Genomic DNA, 22,937 nt, shown 5'->3' with positions numbered 1-22,937 from the left:
TTCGTGAACGAGCACTGTCAAATGGCTCAGGTGCCCAAAGCAGCATATTTAATTTGGCTCTGTTGAGGGTGGGGAGGGGGGAGACGGAGAGAAAGGAAAGGTGGGGGGAAGGCGCAGTCCTCTGGAGGCCGGAGATCAATTAATTAAAGGCAGAAATGCTGACTTTTGTGAAATGTGGCTAACGATCTAAGTGGGTCAAATAGCAGTGGGGGAAAGGGAGGAGAGGCACACCGGAGGCCAGCAGGACCAGATTGCTGGCTGGCTCCTGTAAGCCACGGGAGTGGGCCAGTGAATGGCCTGAAGCGAAGCTCTTGCAAAGCTTCCTGAGACACCTGCAGGGAAGTGGGGTTAGGAGCGGAGGAAGCAGCCGCAGAACCTCGATGGTCCAGGTGGCAGAAGAGGGTGGCCAGGCCACCTCCAGTTCTGTCCTGGATGCCTCTTGTTCTGGTTCCGTGGAAGGTGAAGGAAAGGACAGGCAGCTGGGCGGGAGTCACACCTAGTGGGAAGAACGTGGGCCAAGAGGGCCTCGGAGAGCCGCTTGCAGGGGCCGAGAGTCAGGGCCATTCTAGTGGTGCCATGTGGAGCGTTTGAAGGCTGTCATGTGACCCCCCGCCCAGCAAATCAGGAGCTGGAAGACAGTTGCTTCCTTTGGCTAGTGTGTGTGGGGGTGCTTGAGGAAGGTCAAAGGCTAAGCCGTGGTCAGCAGCGTCACTGCATTGACATTCAGAACAGTGGGGGTAATGCCCCTCTCCCAGTAAGAGGGATTTGTGGGCAAATCCACTAAAAGCACCTGCAGAATTTTTTTAAAAAAATTCCGTGTGCTTTTCAAATGTAGGGAGGAACTTGTAGAGCTGCTAAGTGTGTGTGAGTGTGTGTCTGCATGTGGGTGCATGCATGGAGTGGGGAGCTGTGCCACTTGCAATATATGCCCAGGGCTGAGCTTGCCAGATTCAAAACTGGAGCAAGGTGTGTTTTGTGATCCCCAGTTGTCTCTGTCGATTTGTTTGCACTGCCATCCAGCCCAGACCGACCCCGACGGCACTTCACAATAATTAAAGTAGAAACAGTGAAATACCAGATTCAATATGACCACACAAGGAGAGAGCTTGCACATTCTTTATGAAGCCCGAGAGTCCTTGGCTTGCAGAGGCTGGCCATCAGAACCTGCGGGCCTCTGTGACTCCTCCGGCTTGCCACATGTGTCCCTGTCATAGCAGGCACTGGGCACCAGCGCACGTTTACAAAGTGTTTTCATAGGCACCCCCCCCATTGGAGCTCATTCTCAAGATTATTTATGTGTTGGTTTATTACATGTGTATCCCACTTTCCTCCAAGGATCTCGAGGGGACGTACATGGCTCTCCTCTCTCTCCATTTTATCCTCACAACAAACCTGTAGGGTAAGTTAGGCTGTGAGACTGACTGGCCCAAGGTCACCCAGCAAGCTTCATGGTTGAGTAGGGATTTGAACCCTGGTCTTCCATGTCTTAGCCCAACACTCTAACCACTACACCACATTTCCCAACAGGAGGAAGAAAGGGAGGTGTCAGATGTGGCTGACAGGGTGCTGTCCTTGCCATAACCATTGCCAGCATTTACTGGAACGAAAACAGACTGTAAACTTGATTAGACAGAGGGACTAGATGCATAATCAAGGATTGGCAAACCCAGCCTTCCTCAACCTGGGGCCCTCCAGATGTGTTGGACTACAACTCCCATCAGCCCTAGCCATCGAGGGCACCAGGCTGGTAAAAGCTGGACAAATCCAACCCACAAACAGCTCCTGTGTCCCCCATGAAGATTTTCTCTAGACTTTGGCCTGCTGAACCTCATCCAGTTGGCCGTAGCCCACGTGGTTCAGCATCAAGCCACCAGGTCCTGGATGAAGGATTGCAGAGCTGAGTGCCCAGCATATTGACAGCAGTCTGGATGCAGCAGCATGTGAATGTGAAATCACAGCAGTGATCCTGGTGATTCCAGCAGAATCTCCCAATAAAGTAGATTTCTCTCATCAGGGTTGCCTTCTGAGTCTGTCCGGCAAGGACTGACCAACAGCAGCTCAAACCTGACCCTTCAAGTGGCCTAAGGGAATAAGCGAAGGATGGGACATGACAGAGGTCCATAAAGTTATGAATGGGAGGGGGGGAAGTAGCGAATTTCTCCCTCTCACATTGCATGAGGGCTCTGAGGTCACCCAGTTAAACTGGTTTGTTGAAAGTCCAGGACAGATGAAAGGAAGTACTTTTTTCATGCATTAACTTCTGGAGCTCACTGATCATCATTAACATTAGATGGCTCTTTTAAAGGATTAGATACATTCCTGGATGACTGGTCTATGGACGATTGCTAACTAGCACTTCCATATACAGAGGCAGTCTACCGCAGAATACCAGATGCTGGGAACAGAGGGTGGCTATCACTCTGGTGCCTTGTTTGTGAGCTTCTGGATGGCAGTTGTTGGAGACATAACATTGGGCTAGGTCAGTGTTCCCAACCTTTATGAGTACGGAACCCCCTTTGGATCCTCAAAAAATGTTGTCTCCCCCCCCCCACACACGTTAATTGTTGCTCCTCCTGCTGCTGCTACTCTGGCCACCCCCACCATGTGCATGCAGGCGGAGGAACAGAAGCAGAAGAGAGAGAAATCTGCCGGGCTGGAAGTTAAAGCCCAATAGATGTACAATAAATTTAAACACACGGTTCACACAAGCCTATATGCAAAATCGAAATAGGAGCAAACTTGGGTGCCGGGGGTGGGGACAGCGAGTGTAAATGGGCAGAGAGAGAAGAAAAAGACAGCTAGACCTAATGCGGAGGAAGGGGGCAGGGTTAGAGGAGGAGGAATGACATGTCAAGTTGGGAGGGGAGAGGGGTCCCGTGGGTCAAGGGAAGAGGAGCAGCCATGTGGGAGGGAGGGCACGTGGGACATGGGGGGAGGGAGGGCTGGAGTAAGGTGGGCTACGTGCCCATTCCAGGTGCTTCCTTTTTTGGAGTGATCTGTGCTGGCAGAGAGGCCTCACAACAAATGCACGTGGTCCCACTCGTCTTCTTTTCCTGACTGACGCCTCCTCTTGTTACACCAAAGGGAGGGTGTCCCGCAGGAAGGAGAAGTAGATGGTGAGTGCAAGAGGGGAATCTTCCTCAAATGCCACCTCTTTCTCTCCCCCTCTTTCTGAGGCAAAGGGATGAGGAGTGACCTCCCCTTCTTCTTTTCTCTCCCTCCCCCCATCACCACCACCTTCCCCTTAGCCTGGTAATGGCCTGTGTGGGCTTGCAGGAAGATGCACGGAGAGGGGACAGTGTGTTGCTGCTGCTGCTGCGTGCCTCTTTCCATGTCGTTCACATTGCAGGAGTCTGGTGGGTTGTGGGAAGGGGTTGCGAGAAGGCCAAAGGATCCCCCCTCCCCTACACACACACACCCTCCCACTCAGTCCATGTTTGCCACCTGGTCTGTTCTCTCCTTCTGCTATTGCTGCGGCCACAACCGGTCCATGCAGCATACAAAGGCTGGGGCTACCTTTCTTCATACGGGGTTAAGGAGCTTGGAGCTCAGCAGCTGGTCTCCTTGAGAGGCGGGGCGAGGAGGAGCTGGGAATGAAAGTCACTCGGACTTGCTCAGTTTGTTTCAGCCGTCCTGAAGACTTAAAAAAAAAATCCTCTCTTGGCTCTTCAGGGCCCCCCAGGATGACTTCCCGGCCCCTCTGGGGGTCACGGATCCCAGGTTGGGAACCACTGGGCTAGATGGTCTGACCCAGCGAGTTGGCTTGTTGGTTTGCAGTCAGAACTGTCTCCCATCATTTAGAAAACAACCTCGTCCTCCTCGTCTAAACTGAGCTTCCAGCCATCCAGCCAGCGTCTGCACTGGATACAACCTTTGGATGTGTGATTCTTGTGCCTTCCTCAGTTACACGGGGCTGATCTTTTCTGCCTCTTCAGAGGCCTGTCTCGTGGTGGAACATCTCCTACTTCCCATGCTTGGCCATTCTAATTGCTGCTCCTTCCCTTCCTCACTTGAACTTTACATCTTCCAGTCACTGGATCCTAGCGATGCTGTTGCTCTGCCAGGTTGCTTTTCTCGAAAACAAAACCCCAAATCCCCAAACTGACCCTCTCGCTTGAGTGGGGCCGTTTCTTCACACCAGCAATTCGAGGCTCTGTTCCAGATGCCGTGTAACCTTTTCCTGGATATGCTCAGTGCTGGCAGCTGCTCCAGTCTCAGTGTAACTCAGATTTTGCAGGCTGAGGGAATCAATCTGCCTGCTGCCTTCTGAACGCTTCTACAGGTCCCTCATCTCCAGCCCCCTAGAATTGGCCTCTGTGCTCATTGTGCTATTCCCAGTTCTCCATGCAGAAGTCATACCACTCATGCACATGCAGTTAGAGAACTAGCAGCCATCCTGGGGGGAGGGTGTCCTTCACATGTATTCCTCCCCCCTTACCTCTGATTCTCCCTCTGGTGACTGCTTCACCTTTGAAACAGCAGCACATGGAGTCCTGGTCCCAAAGAGTATGTCCTGCTGAGGAAGACCATGTGTGGCTCTCCCGCCATTCACTGAACCCGTCTCAGGGATGGGGAGCCCTCCAGCCCTCTGTGTCTGGCCCTGAGGACCCTCCCAAGGCTATGACCCCTCCTCAGCCCCTCTTTGCACCTTTCCAAGAGTGTTCATTGTGCCCTTGAGTGCTGGCACTCTTGCTTGCCTAGATGGAAGGTGGCGGGGAGTGTTTGAGGCAACTGGTCAACTGTGCCCAGGTGCAGTCAACCTCCATGGCTCCTGCTACTTGTGCTTTTGGCCTTGGCTGCCACTGGCATGTGGCCCTTGGAAGGTTTCCTAGAAGGGGATGTGGCCCTTGGGCTGAAACACAATCCCCTCCCTTCCCATAAGTCATGCATCTGAATCTTTGAGGCCCAAAGACCAAAGTGTCTGCCCTGCTGGGCGTCCAGGGAAGACCACCAAGAAGCTTCCCGTAGGCCGGGCAGGGTGGCCTCCTCTTCCCACCCTGCCCTCTGGTCTCTCATTCCTTTGAGCTCCAGTGGGAACGTAACTGGGGAGGGGGGAGGACTCAGCAGTAAGACAGGGCAGCGTGGCATCCCCTGCAGATCTTATGCCAAGGCAGGGCTCTTGGTTCATTTAGGTCAGTATTGTCTGCATCAGAGGAAGCCAACCTGGTGCCCTCCAGATGTTGCTGGATGATGATTCCCATCATCCCTCAGCATTGGACAAGCATCTGGAGGGCACCTCATGGGCTACTCCTGGTCTACACTGCTGCTCTCCAGGATGTCAGGCAGGAGATAGTCCCAGCTCTACCTGGAGATGCTGAGGACTTGAACCTGAGACCTTCTGCATGCAAAGCAGGCGCTCTGTCCCTGAGCTGTGGCCCTTCCCAAATAGGGACTTGGGAAGTTGCTTTGTATGGAGTCAGCCATTGGGCCGGGTAGCCCAATATTACCCACACTGGCTGGCAGCGCCTCTCCTTGTTTTCAGGGCAGGAGTCTTTCCCAGCCATACCTGGAGATGTCGGATTTGGAGCTTGAGGTGTTCTCTATGCAAACTAAGTGCTCTACCCCTGAGCTATGCTCTTCCATGGATCCTCCCTGTGTCCTTGAAAGAGCTGTCGCTTGCAGGAGGTTTGGCGTGGTTTGGCATGGGCAGCACCTGGCCTCCTGCCTTGTAAGCACCTGGGAGCCCTCCAGGCCCCCTGCATGCATCACCTGTGTTGGCTTCTGGTCACTTCAGAAATATCACCCTAAGGGCTGGCCCTGTAAAGCCTTACATGCGATGTACCTGCCAGTTGATGTTTATAGGAGGTTTGTAATGCTGTTGTGGACAGTTAATGATTTGCCATCGTCCACACCTTTGAGAGGAAGGGTGGGATATACATTGGAAATAATAATAATAATACCCCAAGACATTTTGAGAGACTGTAGACCACAAACCCCATGATGCAGTGAGACTGTTTTTGACACAGGCTTATAGAACAACACCTCGCCCCTACATCAGCCTTTACTGAGCTGGTGCCCTTCAGAATTTTTTGGAATACAACTCCTATGAACCGCAACCAGCATGACCCTCCTGACTGGGGCTAAAGGGAGTTGTACTTCACCACATCTGAGGGCCCTAAGTTAGTGAAGGCTGCCCCACATAAGGTTCAAGAGAAAAGTATGGTAGCACAAACGGGAGTAGCCCTACCCCCCTGCTTTAACTTATGATTCTGCCTTGCACCAAAGCCCAGTTCAGGCCTCCTGAATTTTCAGAGGGAGTTGAATTGCACAGGTGGGAGTCTCGATACACCTCACCAAGTCTCGTTGTCATGACAATCTCTGTGATTCATTTTGCTGTGAAACATTTTTTTTTAAATCCCAACAACTTTGTTTATAACATTTATTGTCACAGTGATGGAGCTGAAGGGTTCTTGCAGCGGCTTGGAAAAGTGCATACAACTGCAATTGTAATGGGCTAAAATAGTCAAATACCAGTTAAACCAGCAAAGAACAGCTGGAGCTTAACAACCAAACAATGATGATGATGATGATAGACTTTTTGACGAATGAAAGGAAGTCATTGAGGCTGATCTGTCTCCATAGGAAGTTCTTCGAGGGCGGGGGTGCCACTGAGAAGGCTGCTGGTCCAGGTGCCTCTTCCTGCCCTTTGGGCTGTGAGAGCAGCCTGACCACATGATATTAGGGCACTAGGGAGACATACAGGAGGAGATGATACCCTTTCAAACAGTCAAATGCCAGAATGCTGAGGACTTTTAAAAGGTCACAATCAGAACTTGAACTGGGCTGAGAATGGATATCTAGTGCATTGCCTTTAGGGTTAGCATTATGTATCCCCTGTGATTGACACCTCTTTAGACTATAATTTAGGCTTTACAAACATGGTGCCCTCCCAATTATTTATTTATTTATTTATTTGTTTGTTTGTTAGATGTATACCCCGCCCTTCCTCCCAGTGGGAGCCCAGGGTGGCAAACAAAAGCCCTAAAAACACTCTTAAAACATCATAAAAACAGACTTTAAAATATTACAACAAAACATCCTGAAAAACATATTAAAACAAAACATCTTTAAAAACATCTTTTAAAAAAAAGCTTTAAGAACATCTTTAAAAAAAAGCTTTAAAAACATCTTAAAAAGCAGTTCGAACACAGACACAGACTGGGATAAGGTCTCTACTTAAACGGCTTGTTGAAAGAGGAAGGTCCTCAGTACGTGCCGAAAAAATAACAGAGATGGCGCCTGCCTAACATTCAAGGAGAGGGAATTCCAAAGGGTCAGTGCCACTACACTAAAGGTCCATTTCCTATGTTGTGCAGAACAGACCCCCTACTAAGATGGTATCTGCAGCGTAGTGATTGACTGGGTATATAAGGGGTAAGATGGTCTTTCAGGTATCCTGGCTCCAAGCTGCATAGGGCTTTGTGCACCAAAACTAGAACCTTGAACTTGGCCCGGTAGCAAATGGGCAGCCAGTGCAATTTTTTCAGCAGTGGGGTGACATGTTGGCGATACCCTGCCCCAGTGAGCAGTCTCGCCACCACATTTTGCACCATCTGCAGCTTCCGGACCAACCTCAAGGACAGCCCCACATAGAGCACATTATAGTAATCCAGCCTGGTGGTTACCAGTGCATGGACAACAGTGGTCATGCTATCCCGGTCCAGAAACGGCCACAGCTGTCTTACTAGCTGAAGCTGGTGAAAGGCACTCCTAGCCACCGAGGTCACCTGGGCCTCTAGCGACAAAGATGGATCCAGGAGCACCCCTAGACTAGAGACCTGCTCTTTCAGAGGGAATACAACCCCATCCAGAGCAGGCAACTGACCAATTATCTGAACTTGGGAACCACCAACCCACAATGCCTCTGTCTTGCTGGGATTCAGACTCAGTTTATTGGCCCTCAACCAGCCCACCACAGAGTCCAGGCAGTGGTCCAGAGCTTGTACGGCCTCTCCAGATTTAGATGTTACAGAGAAATAGAGCTGGGTATCATCAGCATACTGCTGACACCTCGCCCCAAAGCTTCTGATGACCACTCCCAAGGGCTTCATATAGATGTTAAACAGCATGGGGGACAAGATGGTACCCTGCGGCACCCCACAGCACAACTGCCAGGGGGCTGAAGGACAGTCACCCAATGCTATTCTCTGAGAGCGACCTTGGAGATAGGATCGGAACCACTGTAAAACAGTGCCTCCAATACTCATCTCACCAAGTCAGCCCAGAAGGATACCATGGTCAATGGTATCAAAAGCCGCTGACAGATCAAGTAAGAATGACAGGGTCGCACTCCCCCTGTCCTTCTCCCGATAAAGATCATCCATCAGGGCAACCAAGGCCGATTCAGTCCCATAACCAGGCCTGAACCCAGACTGGGATGGGTCAAGATAATCTGTTTCATCCAAGAGTACTTGCAACTGCTGCGCCACAACCCTCTCAATCACCTTCCCTAAAAAGGAGGTATTTGCAACCGGTTGGTAGTTGTCACAAACCAATGGGTCCAGGGTGGGCTTTTTCAGGAATGGTCGGATCACCGCCTCTTTTATGTTGTTGGACTACAGCTCCTGTCAGCCACTGGGAGAGCACCAGGTTGGCGATGGTTGCTATAAGCTACTGTATTCTGGAGCAGTTTCCAAACAAAGGCTGTCACATATGGAGAGCCAGTCTTGAGGTGACCAGGGTGTCATGTGTCACGGTTGCCAAATTCTTATTGTCTAGGAGGGGTTGCACCTGGTTTGTCAAGGGAAGCTTGATCCTGCAGAAGGATTGCGACCCCGTACAGGACAGGACAACCCCCTTCCACCAGGTCAGATGTGGGGAATCTTTTGCAACCCAAGAATCTCCTTCCCTCATAGGCAGCCTTCTGCAGGCTACATGCCAGTTGTGGGAGTGTGGGTGGAGTGACAGGTGTGATTCTTATCTTTGTACAATAAGGTACATTCCAGCCATGTAGAAGTCAGAGATTTACTCTCTCTCTCATCCACACAAGTGAGGCATGATCACAGGCCATGGTCACATTTCTTTCAGGCAAAAGGACTTGAGGAGGGGATGCAGTTGGAGCAGGGAGGGGTGTGGCTTAGGAGGGTCCGTGGCCTGTGCAGTGCCCTGAAGGCCAGATAGACAGGTTTGGAGGGCTGCATTTGGCCCCCGGCCTGAGGTTCCTCACCTCTGCACTTGATGGTCTGAGACCATTGGCCCAGTAGGGCTTCCACTCAGGGCTCCGAATGATTATAATACACTGGGGGCCTCCACGATACCCCTCTCCTTTACCAGATGGACTCAAGGGGAATGGAACCCAAAGAGGTCTGTCTCGGGATGGGATGGGATGGGGAGGGGGGAAGGTGTTTTGTAGTGAAGGGAGTGAGTTGTGCCCAGCAGTGGGCTCTGATGCTCTTTCTGCCCCTAAATCACCTTCAGACAACAGTTCTGCCCCTGCCCTTTTCCCCATCTGGCCTTATTTATTTATTTATTTATTGCATTTCCATCCCACCTTTTCTCCAAGGAGCTCAAGGTGGCACACATGGTTCTCCCTCTCCCCATTTAATTTCCACAACAACCCCGTGGGGTAGGTTAGGCTGAGAGGCAGCAACTGGCCCATGGTCACAGAATCCCATCCTTGCCCTCATACAGAAGGGAGCTTCGTGCTCAGCTGTCTCTCTTTCTTGGCTAGCTGTTCATCTTCTTTATGCTTTCTGTCCTTGAAACGTCAGTCGTGTCTGTGCGCACGTGCAATGCATCATGATAATGAGTTGCCTCCATCCCATCTCCGAAGAGTCCAAGGCCAATGTCTCTGGCATTTGCAGCAGTGGTGTGGTGGCCAGCTGCGGCCATGACTTTTTGCTGTGTGTGCAAAGCCAGTGTCAGTGAGGAAGCTCTGCATAGTATTCTAGAGTGAGGGCAGTGGAGGGACAGTGTGGCCAGCCACACACCTGAGGATGCAAGTGTACATCAGGCCCCAAAGGTGCCACAACCAGTGGGATTCTGCTCTTTCCAACAACCAGAAATTGGTGTTTTATGAAAATGTTCCATGCTCATTGCTGCTGTTTGGCCTAGCAGGACCCTCTAGATTTTGAGAATTCCAGCTTAGCAGCACTTTATGGCTTCCTGGAGTTTCCCACTTTGTTGCTTTCTTCTGTGTCCTCCTCCTTTGATTCCAGGCACTCAGGGACCAGCTCCTGCAAAGACCCCTTAGTCCAATCCTTGCCTCAGTTAAGCATTCCACCTCTTTAGAGGGCATCTCCTTCTGTCTGAAGCCCCCTTTCCTAGAGAACAAAGAGTCCTGTGGCACTTAAAGAGTAGCAACTCCATAATGGCAGAAGCTTTTGTGGACGACAGCCCATGTCATCCGATGTATGACGTGTTATCTGGAGGGGCAGGAACATACCCACACATATGATTCCGAGAGGCCGATTGTCAGTAAGGAGGCCAGAGGGGAGGGAAGCGCAGCTCGGTGCCTCCTGTGTGCTTTTTGCCTGTGCTGCGGTCTGTCCCTGAAGGTAGTTGGCCCTCATTAGTCTGAGGCATGAGTAAGTTAACAGCTCATTTCCCATGCTCATTCTGAAGGAGCGCCTGTGAGTTGCTGAAGGGTAAGCCAAGAGAAGCCTCCCACATCCCAGCTGCAACTGACGGAAGGATCACTCTGCAGGCTCAGAGGAGCATTGTTTTCAAGGTGCTTACAGTCTGTAGTTTGCCAGTTCCTCCTTTTTGCAGAGAGGGACAAAATTAGCCCTCCTCCAGTCATCCGGCACTTCACCAGTCCTCCATGATTTCACAAAGATAATGGACAGCTGTTCTGAGAGTTCTTCAGCCAGTTCCTTCAATACTCTAGGATGCAGTTTATCGGGCCCTGCCAATTTGAACTTGTTCAAAGTGATTAGGTATTCCTTGACTGTTTGTCTATCAATCTCAAGCTCCAATCCTGCCCCTTCATGTTTCCAAGGAGGGTCATAGACCCTCTTGGGAGAAGACTGAGCCAAAGTAGGAATTGAGCACTTCTGCCTTTCCTTTGTCATCTGTTACCATTTTGCCATCCTCATTGAGTAGCTGTGCCATCATTTTTTTCTCTGTCTATTATTATGGATGTACCTGAAGAAAGATATACAGTTGTACATTGTACCCAAAGAGCAAGGAAAAGGGCATTATCAATAGCCACTGCAGTGAATGTATTGGTCCTCCCCCCTCTGCAAACATCTGCTGTGCTCCTGTCCACCAGTGTGTAAATGAGCCCAAGAGGAGCTCAGGAATGGAAAGCTTCTCCCAGAGGAAGGGGGCCCTCACCAGCCCTTTCTGCTCTGCTTCCTGGGACCCATGCTGCTCATTCAAGGGGCCCCAGATTCTCCAAGGGGTGGGCTTTAAAGAAGCAAGTGCCTTCTGCTGGGATCTTGAACTCCCAGCTGCTGTGACTGCACCATTACAGCTGCTGAGTCCCTGCCTGCTTAATATGAGGCCGGCGTGAGCCCTTCACTTGCCAAAAAAGTGCACGTGACACTCTGCCAACCTGCCTGTGATCAGGCCGACATGCAATTAAGCATTTCCCCAAAGCAGCGGAGAGTGGGAAAGTAATGATCACCTTGCTCGGCTCATTTAGCAGAAGCCCAAACTGCCGCCTCCCACGGCGAGCTCTGATGGTCCCTTTGTTGGTGAGCCTCCTTCCCTGTCAAGATACCCAGCCGGGTGGGGTGGGAGGAGAGAGATGGAAGCACTAAAGACAAGAACCTGCCCCTGCCCACCTTGAGTGCTGAAAGGGATTTAACTCTTCTGGGCAAAACCAGTCATTTTTGGGCCATTTTTTCACAGCAGAGAGAACTTCATCTCTTACCTAAAGGGCATCCCTCTTTCTAAGTCGCAAGTGGGTGGAGGCTGGCTGGGGCCACTCAGTGGAGCGGGGAAAACACTCTGCTTATGCTCTGATGCACTATTTTTATTATTTCTTTACATGCCTCTCTCAGAATTTGGCAATGTTTAGAAATACCCTCTCCACATGAGTCACTGCCAAGTCAAGGAGCACAGTACTAGGCTCTGGACCAATGATCTGATTTAACACGTTCATAGGAGATATGTGCCCCATAGTTCAATCAGCATTTACAGTACCTTAGCTCTTTTAAGCATATGCTAAAAAAATAAGGTATATATTTGGCTCTCAGAATTTTTCTGCTCCTATTTAAGGATTTATTTACAGTCTGTCTCTGCAGGTTTTTGTGGGCTATTTAATGTTTTAATTGAGCAATGACTTGTTGGAGAGCAGGATTCAGGAATTCTCAGCAGACAAATGGCTTTTCATTATATAAAATGCCTTGAAATCTGAGCTACAAGCTGTCTCCCCTGGACAGTAGAACATTAACCACAATTGAATCTGCAGCCAAACATGGGCATCTAAGAGCACGTCCCAGCCTATATTATTTTACTGTATTTTATTTTAACATTGAACATCCTTAGCTTAAAGTTGCAGCTCCTCCTAAGGATCAGAACATTTGCCAGCATTTTAAGCAACTCAGAAAATCCCTTGAAGGATTCATGTGGCTCAGGGCACCAGACATGAATGGGAGATTGGCAAGAACTCAGCAGCAGCTTGTGCAGGAGATCTTCCCCATTGACTGGGTCCATTATTTATTGCAACTTGTCAGTAGAATAATAGAATAGTAGAGTTGGAAGGATCCTATAAGGCCATCGAGTCCAACCTCCTTCTTCGTTGCAGTCCTCTGTCCCAGTTCCAGTTTATCTGCATCCTTCTTTAAGTGTGGTGTCCAGAAGTGGGCGCAGTGCTCAAGATGAGGCCTAACCTGTGCCAAATAGAGGGGAACAATACTTCATGTGATTTGGAAATTATACTTCTGTTAATGCAGCCTAAAATAGAATTTGCCTTTTTTGCAGCCACATTGCACTGTTGGCTCATGTTCAGCTTGTGATCAATAACAATCCCAGGATCCTTCTTGCATGTAGTATTACTGAGCCAAGTATCCCCCATCTTATAACTTGCATTTGGTTTCTTTTCCTTGGTGTAGAACTTTGCACTTATCCCTATTAAATTTCATTCTGTTTTTTTCAGCCCAATGTTCCAGCCTGTCAAGATCCCTTTGAATTTTGTTTCTATCCTCCAGGGTATTAGCTATCCCTTCCAATTTTGTATCATCTGCAAATTTGATCAGCATTCCCTGCACCTCCTCATCCAAGTCATTAATGAATATGTTGAAGAGCACTGGGCCCAGGTCCAAACCCTGCGGTACCCCACTTGTTCCTTCCCCCCAGCTTGAGAAAGAACCAAGCACTCTTTTACAATTCTGGAGCCAACTGTGGATCCACCTGATAGTTGTTCCATCCAGCCCACATTTAGCCAGCTTGCTAATTTATTGTTTTTATTTATTTATTTAAAATATTTCTGTCCCGCCCTTCTACCCTACAACAGGGCACTCAGGGCAGCTACAATAAAATCACACACATATATAATAAAATACACAATAAAACATTAAAAATTATGCATAATCAGAATATCATGGGGCACTCTGTCAAAAGCTTTGCTGAAGTCGAGATATATTATGTCCATAGCATTCCCACAGTCTACCAGGGAGCTTGTCTCTCTGTATTATGTGCCTTCAAGTCATTTACAACTTGTGGCGACCCTATGAATCAGCAATCCAATAGCCTCTGTTATAAACCACCCTGTTCGGATATTGTAAGTTCAGGTCTGTGGCTTCCTTTATGGAATCAATCCATCTCTTGTTCGGCCTTCCTCTTTTTCTACTCCCTTCTGTTTTTCCCAGCATTATTGTCTTTTCTAGTGAATTGTGTCTTGTCATTATGTGTCCAAAGTATGATAACCTCAGTTTCATCATTTTAGCTTCTAGTGACAGTTCTGGTTTAATTTGTTCAAACACCCAGTTATTTGTCATACCTGAACAAATGATGAGATAAGATTAGTCTGGCAGGATTTGTTCTTGACAAATCCATGTTGGCTTCTAGTAATCACTGCATTATTTTCAAGGTGCTTACAGACTGGCTGCTTTATAATCTGCTCCAGAATTTTCCCAGGGATCACGCCAGGCTGACTGGTCTGTAGTTCCCAGGTTCGTTCTTTTTCCTCTGTTTGAACTTAGGGACAACATTAGCCCTCCTCCAGTCTCTGACACTTCACCCCTCCTCCACAATTTCACAAAGATAACAGACAGTGGTTCCGAGAGTTCTTCAGCCACTTCCTTCAATACTCTACGATGCAGTTTATCAGGCCCTGGAAATCTGAACTCATTCAAAGTAATTAGTTATTCTTTGACCATGATCAATCACAAGCTGCAATCCTGCCCCTTCAACTTGTACTTTAAGTTTGCCAGGAGGGTCAAAGACCCACTTTTGGGAGAACACTGAGCCAAAGTAGGAATTGAGAACTTTTTCTTTTTCTTTGTCATCTGTTATCATTTTGCCATCCTCATTAAGTAGCTGTGCCACCATCTCTTTTCTCTGTCTTTTACTATGGACATACCTGAAGAAAGCTTTTTTGTTGCTTGTAGCATCTCTCGCTAACCTCAGCTCATTCTCAGCTTTAGCCTTCCTGACGCCATCCCTGCAATTCCGTGATACCTGCCTGTACTCTTCCTTTGTGGCCTGGCCTTCTTTCCACTTCCGGTATGTGTCCTTTTTTTGTTTTCAGGTCATCTCTAAGCTTTTTGTGAAGCCACATTGGCTTCTTCTGCTGTTTCCCCCCTTTTTTCCTTGTTGGAATTGCTCGCCATTGCACCTTTAGAATTTCCTTTTTTAGAAGTTCCCAGTATCAACTGGCACAGCCTTCTTAAAGAAACAGGGTGCTCTTTCCAGATTGAAAGGCAACATACAGGCCTTAAGACTAGATAGGCCTTTGATCTGGTCCAGCAGAACTCTTCTTTTGTCTTCATACATTTACTTATTTATTTGATTTAAGGACCTAATACCCCACTTTTCATTGTATGTCTCAAAACAACTTACAGTAAAAATGAAATATACAGTATACAAAATATAGATTAAAACATCAGAAAATAGAAACATTTGAGCAGTGTCCATAGTGCAGTGGTCTCCTGAAATAAAACCATTTTAACCGGATGTCTGAAACTCAGCAGGGACGGTGGCCACCTAATTTCTAGTGGGAGGGAGTTCCGTAAAGTTGGGCTCCCTACACTGAAGACCTGACTCCTTGCTGACATGAGCCATGGAGGTTCCACTGATAGTGCTTCCTCAGATGATCTCAGTGATCAGCTTGGGACATACAGGACAAGGTGGCCCTTAAGGTATCCTGAGCCTGGCTTTGTACAATTATTATTATTATTATTATTAATGGAGTTATTTATTTCATTTGTGGCTCGCTTCATACCCAGCAGTTTCTAGGCAACTTACAAGGACCTTGAGCCTGGCCCGGCAGCAGATGGGAAGCCAGTGCAGGTCTTTTAACTCTGGTGTCATATACTGGCAGTAAGTAGTCTGTTCTCATCACCAGTGTAGGCGCAGCATTCTGCACTAGCTGACGCTTCCAGACCAGAATCAAGGGCAGCCCCACATAGAGTGCATTGCAGTGATCAGTCTTGAGGTTACCAATGCATGGATTACTGTGGCCAGCTTGTTCCTACCCAGGGATGGCCGTAGCTGGCCTACCAGCCAAAGCGAGGAGAAGGCACTCCTCGCCACCAAAGCCGCCTGTGTCTCAAGCGACAGCAATGGCTCCAGGAGCACTTCCAGACTGCTTCAGATAGGGACATGCACAGCTGCCTCATCCCACCTCTGACTGTCAGTCTGCCTGGCTCAGTATCGCCTCCACTGACAGGCAGGGCCTCTGTAGGGTTCCAGGAAGGGGTTCTCTTTGCCAGACAAAGCTGTTCTTGCAGGTGCCCCCAAGGCATGGCGTAGCAGGAGATAGAAGACAGGCAAAGAGAAGGGCTTCTTCACACATCAGATAATGAACGGGTGGAACTCACAGAACAACATTCTCAACATCTTTAGCCCATGCATGCCTCGTTCTTTTAAAAAAGCAAAAGCTGGAAGCTGGCCCGAGGGAAGAGGGGGGCAGGGCAGACTGAGAGTACGGTGTGAAGGGCAGAGAGCTTCAGCGCTTTGCTCTACTGTGGTCCAAACTGGGATCAGGGTTCCTGCACTTGCTCTTTTACAAGAGGGGCCAGGGTTCCAATGACACCAAGGGTTTTTCTTCCATTTCAGATGGCAGGTGTGGAGGACCCCAGTTTGGATGGGGGGCAAAGGGTTCAATCCCTCTCATGGTCCTGATCCAGTTTTTTTGCTTCCAATGCCAGTTAGAGACATGAATAACAGAACATCCAAGATGTGAATAAGACAATGTCCTCTCTGCCCCTCAGGTGCTTTTAAAGGGGGCTGGAGAAATTCTTGGAGATGTATTGTCCAGAGGCTGTGGACTGGGGAGAAGGGGCTGTTGCATCCTTCTTGGGGGGCTTCCTTGCGGATTGAAAACTTGATCCTGGGGTTAAATGGGCTGGCCTGGATCTGATCCAGTAGGGCTCCAGATGGAGCTCATTCATCCAGAGAGGACACAAAAGACTGGGGGAAAATTCCAAGTATCACATCACCGTTCAACTGATAACAGCCGGATGAATGCATCAAGTTGCCTTGACAACAGAGAGGCTCACAAGTGCTTGCAATCTATGGATCTCTGAGACAAAAGTTGCAGATGTGGAAAGAAATGGAGTCGACGCGGAAGATATGACGAGCCACGCACAGCTGCCTTCCTGCCTAGCTGGGCCAGGAAGTGGGGTGTCCGGAGCCCTTCCTCCTGAGGGCAGAAAGTCTTTTCCTGCTGCGGAACCAGAGCCGTCCGTGCCTTTGGCCACTCCCAGCAGGCATTTAGGCTGAACTCTTGTGTGCACTTGCCTGAGAATGAGCCCTCCTCCCTGAACATTGAGGGACTTACCTCAGTACAAACATCACAGGATCGCCCTGTTAAGTAGGTTTTTGCATTTTGCAGTAACAGAAGGTACCATCTTAGTGCCAAGTTATGTGTCAAGTACCATGTGATGGTACCCTTCTGGGAGTGCGTCACATTAGCCTTCAGCCCCGGGGTGGGGGGTGGGGAGAGAGAGAGACACCTCAGGACTGGGTACGGCTTTCCTATCCTCTACATCTGGTCCTCAGGACTCTCTCCAGACTGCACCCCCTCTCCAGGCCCTGCACCAGGCTCACCTAAAGTGCTTCACTCCCACCCCTGCTGTCTGCTGCAGTTTTTCCCAACCTGGTGCTGTCCAGATATTTTGGACTGCGATTCCCATCAGCATCATCCTGCTATCTGAAGCTTGTAGTCCAAAACTTCAGGAGGGCACCAGGTTGGGGAAGGCTGGTCTGCTCTAGCAAGTGATGGAGGGCACTGGGTTCCCCCCCCCCATGGCTGATGAGAACCAGAGCTGATTTTCTCTTGCCAAAACTCTCATTGACATCTCATCCTTCTGCACAAGAGATGGCAGAAGTAGACGCAAGCGTTGGTAGCCTGTTGATGATATTTAGCTGCGAGAAAGTGGCATCAACAATACTTGGTCGAGATGACAGTGGCATCCACATACCTACGGCTGTGTTTTAATCATTGCCATATCTGGGACTTGAGGTCATTGTTTTTATCTTGACAATGCCCTACTCCAGATGCCACCCTAATGGTCGATGTCACAACACTAAAGGTCCGTTTCCTGTGTTGTGTGAAGCAGATCTCCTGATAAGATGGTATCTGCAGAAGGCCTTCACCTGCAGAGCACAGTGATCGACTGGGCCTATAATGGTAGGATGGTCTTTCAGCTATCCTGGTCCCAACCTGCGTAGGCCTTTGTACACCAAAGCCAAAACCCTGAACTTGGCCCAGTAACTAACAGGCAGCCAGTGCAATTCTTTCAGCAGCAGGGTGATATGTTGGCAATATCCTGCCCCAGTGAGCAGTTGCATTGCCACATTTTGCACCAGCTGCAGCTTCTGGACCAACCTCAAGGGCAGCCCCACATAGAGCACATTACAGTAATCCATCCTGGAGGTTACTAGAACATGGGCAACAGTGGTCAGGCTCTCCCAGTCCAGAAATGGCCACAGCTGTCTTACTAGCCAAAGCTGGTAAAAGGCACCCTAGCCACTGAGGTCACCTGGGCCTCTAGCAACAAAGATGGATCCAGGAGCACCCCGAGACTATGGACCTGCTGTTTCAGAGGGAGTATGGCCCCATCCAAAGCAGGCAACTGACCAATTATCCGAACTTGGGAACCACCAACCCACAATGCCTCCTTCTTGCTAGGATTCAGAGTCAGTTTAAAATATCTCTTGAGTAGCCAGTCATTTTGATGATTGTTTTGTATTATTTTAAAATGCTTTTACATTGCTTTACCCCACCCTAACATTTTGCAGAACCAGATCTTGATTTTCAGTGTATAATTGAGTGACACTTCTGCTGCCTTCGGCCTGGAAAAACTTGAGAGCAATGTTAGAAAAATTGGGGTCTGGGTACACAGTGCTGGGATTGCATGACTGCTGGTGTAGATTCCCTCACTTCAAGTGGACACGATTGTGGCATTCTCCAGCCCTGTTGGCTTTGAACTGGTTCTCTAGAGCTATAGATCTCCAGAGAGTTGCTTCTGAGTGAGGTGGACTGCTTTGTTGTATACCCCTCTGCTGCCCCAGAGTTGACCAGACCCAATGCTTCCCATAACCATTACACTCAAGTCCTCTTTCTCCTCTGGACAAGCACGCTTCCGCTCTGGGGAATATCCTGCCCTCGCTTCCCTTGGCACTGCAGCAGTGTCTGCCTTGCATTGGCCCCATAAGCCACTGGGCACTGCTGTAGTTGGCAGGAACCTAAATTGGGCTTTCTATTTTCCATCCTGTTTTTTAACATCTGTACAACATCTGCTGAGATCCCTTCTAGGGCTATTTACATCTCAAAAGTGTATCAGCCGCCATTTTTGTAGGTGAGTCCAAAGTGTATTGGAGTCAACTGACCAGCCCTAAAGTAAATTGAAGCACATGGTTGTTTTGTTTCATTAATTGTCGATGGGTGGAGCTAACATCATTGATTCACCGAGAACCTCCCCTTCTCTCTTTCTCTTTTGCAGTGCCTTTCAGAGAAACTCCTAGTTACACGAAGAGGAGGCGGATCATCAGCGTGGGCGGCCTCTCCTCCCCCCGCCTGCTGCAGCGGTCTGCTAGCGACAACAATTTGAAGTCCGAGAGCCGCCCGTCCTACTCCCCAGTGCCCTCGCTCCGTGGCCTACCCCAACAGCTGCTGGCTCAGATGCAAGAAGCAGCTGTCGGGGTGGGGGACAGTAGCCTGGTGAGCACGGGCAGCTCCCGGAGCACTCACAGCCGCTCCCCATCACTGCAGCGTGTGCAGGAAGAGAAGGAGGCCGACGGCCACACACTCAGGAGAAGCAGCCGCGGGAAGGCCAGGTGAGAGAAACCACGCGGTGGAGGGAGAAAGGGCCCTCCTTTGGCCCACCCAGCAGCACCCTCCACTTCCTGGGTGGCATGAGGGAAGTGCTTTGTGGCCCACTGGCTGGGTAATGTGCTTGAGTCGCCTTCAGTAGACCTCACGTGGGAGGGGTGGGCCTGGCAGCAGTGCCCTCCTGAAATGCTGGACAGCTCCTCCTGCTCTTTCCGAGGCTCTGCTGCTGTTGCTTAGCACCTTTGAGAACAAGGGATCTGTCTGTGGTACTGAAGGCCTCCTGCCACTTGCGCACCTTTCCCTACAAGAGGGGTGCACATGTGTGTGTTTCCTTTCTCCACTTTCCTCCATCCAAATCTGATCCTATTCTTTGTCAATGTGCACTTCTGGCTCCTTAGTGACGTTTGCCATTGGCATGGCAACGGTGTGTATCTTGAAAGCAATTCATGGGGAGGTGGTGCATTTCAGACAATACGCCAACATCTGGCATGGCCAACTGGATGCTTCTTTGCCTAATTTGTCGTGTGTGGGTGGGAAAGCATTCGGGTTGTGGAGATTCTGGGAACTAGCTATTGTGCATTTTGGTGTCTTGGCAGAGTTTTTTTTGGGGGGGAGGCTGCACTTCTTCCATTGCCTAAATCTCTCTCATCCTTTCATGCATCCTTCAAGGCAGCAACCATAGTGTTGCTTTCTTGGGGGGGGGTATGTGAACGTGAATTGCAATGTACTTGGTTGCAGCCAGTTACACCAGCCTTCACCAACTTGCTGCCCCTTGGGTGTTTTGGAAAACAACTCCCATCAGCCCCATTTACCACTGGCTGGGGTTGATGGGTATTGCTGTGCAAAACATCTGGAGGGCAGCAAAGACTGATTTATGCAACAACAACCACACTTTTCCAAGCTGTCACGATTACAGGCATAGCAGTGGCTTCATCTGTACCTGTGTGCATTTCCCCATGTGATTCTGGACACACGTGTGGCAGGCGTGGCTATTAACAGGTGGCAGATCCTTGCTGAGCACTGGCCTAGAAAATAATACAAGAACAACTGTGAAAGCAACCAATTGGTGTCTGGGAAGAGATTGCGTTTGACACTGAACTAACTTTTGGAGAAACATCTCTTGGGATGGTGTCTTGAGAGAAATGGTAGCAGAAAGCGACCAGCTTGGAAGTGTCAGGTTCTTTCAGTGTTAATAACAACCTCATATAATCCATCTCAGTTTAGGCTGTTAATTCCCAGTGTGGGATGGTAGCAAGGCTATTCAGCATAGTATGAATGGCAGGCAATGCGTCACAAAGGGCCGCGTTGAGACAGGATGTCCTTGTTGCTTAGTACTCTTCATAGGAAAATTAAACCAGAAAACATTTATTGCTTACAGAAAAAACAGAGCAAAATCTTCCCTTTCCCATAAACTCATTTATCAGTAGTTCCTTTCATAATTACTTACTCATCAGCCCTACTGGGTTTTTTTCTTGTTGTCAGAAGTTAATACATCATCAGGTATATTGTTTATTTATTAAAGATTAATTACTGTGCAATACTCGGCATAAGGTTAACCTGGGCCACAGGCCACCTGCTTCGAGCAATCTCTGTCAGCGCCTAAATACAAAGGTTTGAGGAATTGTGCCAAGACCTTCAGTTTGGTGATGCAGAAGAGAGCATTTTGGAAGTAAGGTGCCTGATGCCCCTCAATGGATTTGGGTTGATTGAGGATAGGGTGGGCTTCCATAATGAAATTAAGCTGCTTCCAGTTTGAGTATTGAGTCCTGGTTGAGAAATGGGGAGGGGGGTGGTGGGGCTGCCTGCCTCTGCCCTCCTTCCTCTGGCTCTGGAGACACTTTGCTGGTCTACCACATCCTAGAGGGAAGTCAGTGCAGCGTGGCCACTGGTGTCAACCTCATGGTGGACTCTGGTGAAGAAGCACTCACACCTTGTGTAACGAAGAAGGATCAGGGTGGGAAGGGACACAGCTGGACAGCTGAGGAAGCCATCTATCTATCTATCTATCTATCTATCTGTCTGTCTGTCTGTCTGTCTGTCTGTCTGTCTGTCTGTCTGTCTGTCTGTCTGTCTATCTATCTATCTAATCCTACCCTTCCTCCTAGTAGGAGCCCAGGGCATCAAACAAAAGTACTAAAAACACTCTAAAACATCATAAAAACAGACTTTAAAATATATTACAGCAAAACATCCTTTGCAACATATTAAAACAAAACTTTAAAAATGTATTTTAAAAAAAAAACCTTTAAAAATATATTAAAAAGCAATTCCAACACTGACTGGGATAAAGTCTCTACTTACCTCTCTCTCTCTCTCTCTCTCTCTCTCTCTCTCTCTGTGTGTGTGTGTGTGTGTGTGTGTGTGTGTGTGTGTGTGTGTGTGTAAGGAGATCATTGTGTTCTGGCTCTGTGTCTCTTTGGTATCAGCCTTTTCATTAGACAATATATTACACGTATTGCTTTGTGCCTCTGTCCATTTTTTGTGGGGTGATGCCTTGTGCCCAGAACTGATTGCCTCAATTTATTCTTATCTCAGCATCTGTCATAACTGGAAAGTTGGACAAAGAAGTCAGCCAAAGTCCTTTGTGCATACCCAGTTAATAGTCACCAGTGGAAGGAAGGCACTCTCCACATGTTCAGATGAATTCTCTTCTCTTTCTGCCTTCCTTTCTGCCTTCCAAGGCTAAGCCCCACTGGCACAGAATATGGGTTCCAGACCATTGGCTCCAGTTAAGGCCCACCTGCCAGGGTTGGGCTTTGATGAGCCAGACAAAGCAGAAGGCTGGAGAAAAAATCTGCCAGTGTCATAATCAGAATGAGCCACAAGGCGGCAGTCCAGGGGAAAGATGTGATTACCCAGCAAGGAAACAAATAATTCGAGTTCAGACTCAGACAGATCTGAGTTGGAGCAGCCTTCCCCAGAGCTGCGACTCCACCTCCAGAGCAGTCTCCCCCAGAGAGAACTAGCTGGATTTCCAGAACCTTGGCTCCATGGTGGCAATGCTGCATTTCAGTCTCCCCCCCCCTCTTTTTTTAATGAAAGAGGAAGGCCAAACGAGAGATGGGTTGATTCCATAAAGGAAGCCACAGACCTGAATTTACAAGATCTGAACAGGGTGGTTTACAACAGATGCTCTTGGAGGTCGCTGATTCATAGGGTCGCCATGAGTCGTGATCGGCTTGAAGGCACAAAACAACAACAAATATATTTTGGAAAGTCGTTTGTCTGCCTGTTCTCTATGCGCTTGGACACCTCTTAAGACATCATGACCAAATGTTGCATCATAATTCGTGAGACCCAGGAGCACATTTCTGTCTGTGTTTGGGTATTATTGGATGCCATTTTGAATCAAATTGATGGACTGAACCTTTCAAAACTACTCTGATTTTAACCATTGATTTTAAAACTGTGCTGTTTTTTGTTTTTGTTTCTTAGAATTCCCAAACAATGCTGGGCACAAGGTTGCGAGTAATAACCTAAACAAACGTGCCTTTAGCCAGAGATTGTTTCCTTCTTTATGTGATGCGTCTATCAGTCGCCTCACGCGATG

General features: G+C 48.8%; 1 protein-coding gene across 5 annotated transcripts in view; it reads left to right on the top strand.

Moving 5' to 3' along the window:
* SHANK3 (SH3 and multiple ankyrin repeat domains 3) overlaps positions 1–22,937 on the top strand; it is a 445,396-nt gene that overhangs the window by 157,497 nt on the left and 264,962 nt on the right. For all 5 annotated transcript variants that reach the window (XR_009764300.1, XM_061637962.1, XM_061637959.1 and 2 more), the window contains one exon: positions 19,059–19,392. Coding sequence is in view for 4 of the 5 variants with exons in the window: in XM_061637962.1 (XP_061493946.1) it covers positions 19,059–19,392 (334 nt within the window). In the remaining variant the exon portion in view is untranslated. The remainder of the gene's footprint in view (positions 1–19,058; positions 19,393–22,937) is intronic.

Source organism: Rhineura floridana, chromosome 8 (assembly GCF_030035675.1).
Source record: "Rhineura floridana isolate rRhiFlo1 chromosome 8, rRhiFlo1.hap2, whole genome shotgun sequence".
Taxonomy (NCBI): Eukaryota; Metazoa; Chordata; class Lepidosauria; order Squamata; family Rhineuridae; genus Rhineura; species Rhineura floridana.
This window is presented reverse-complemented; position numbering and strand designations above follow the sequence as displayed.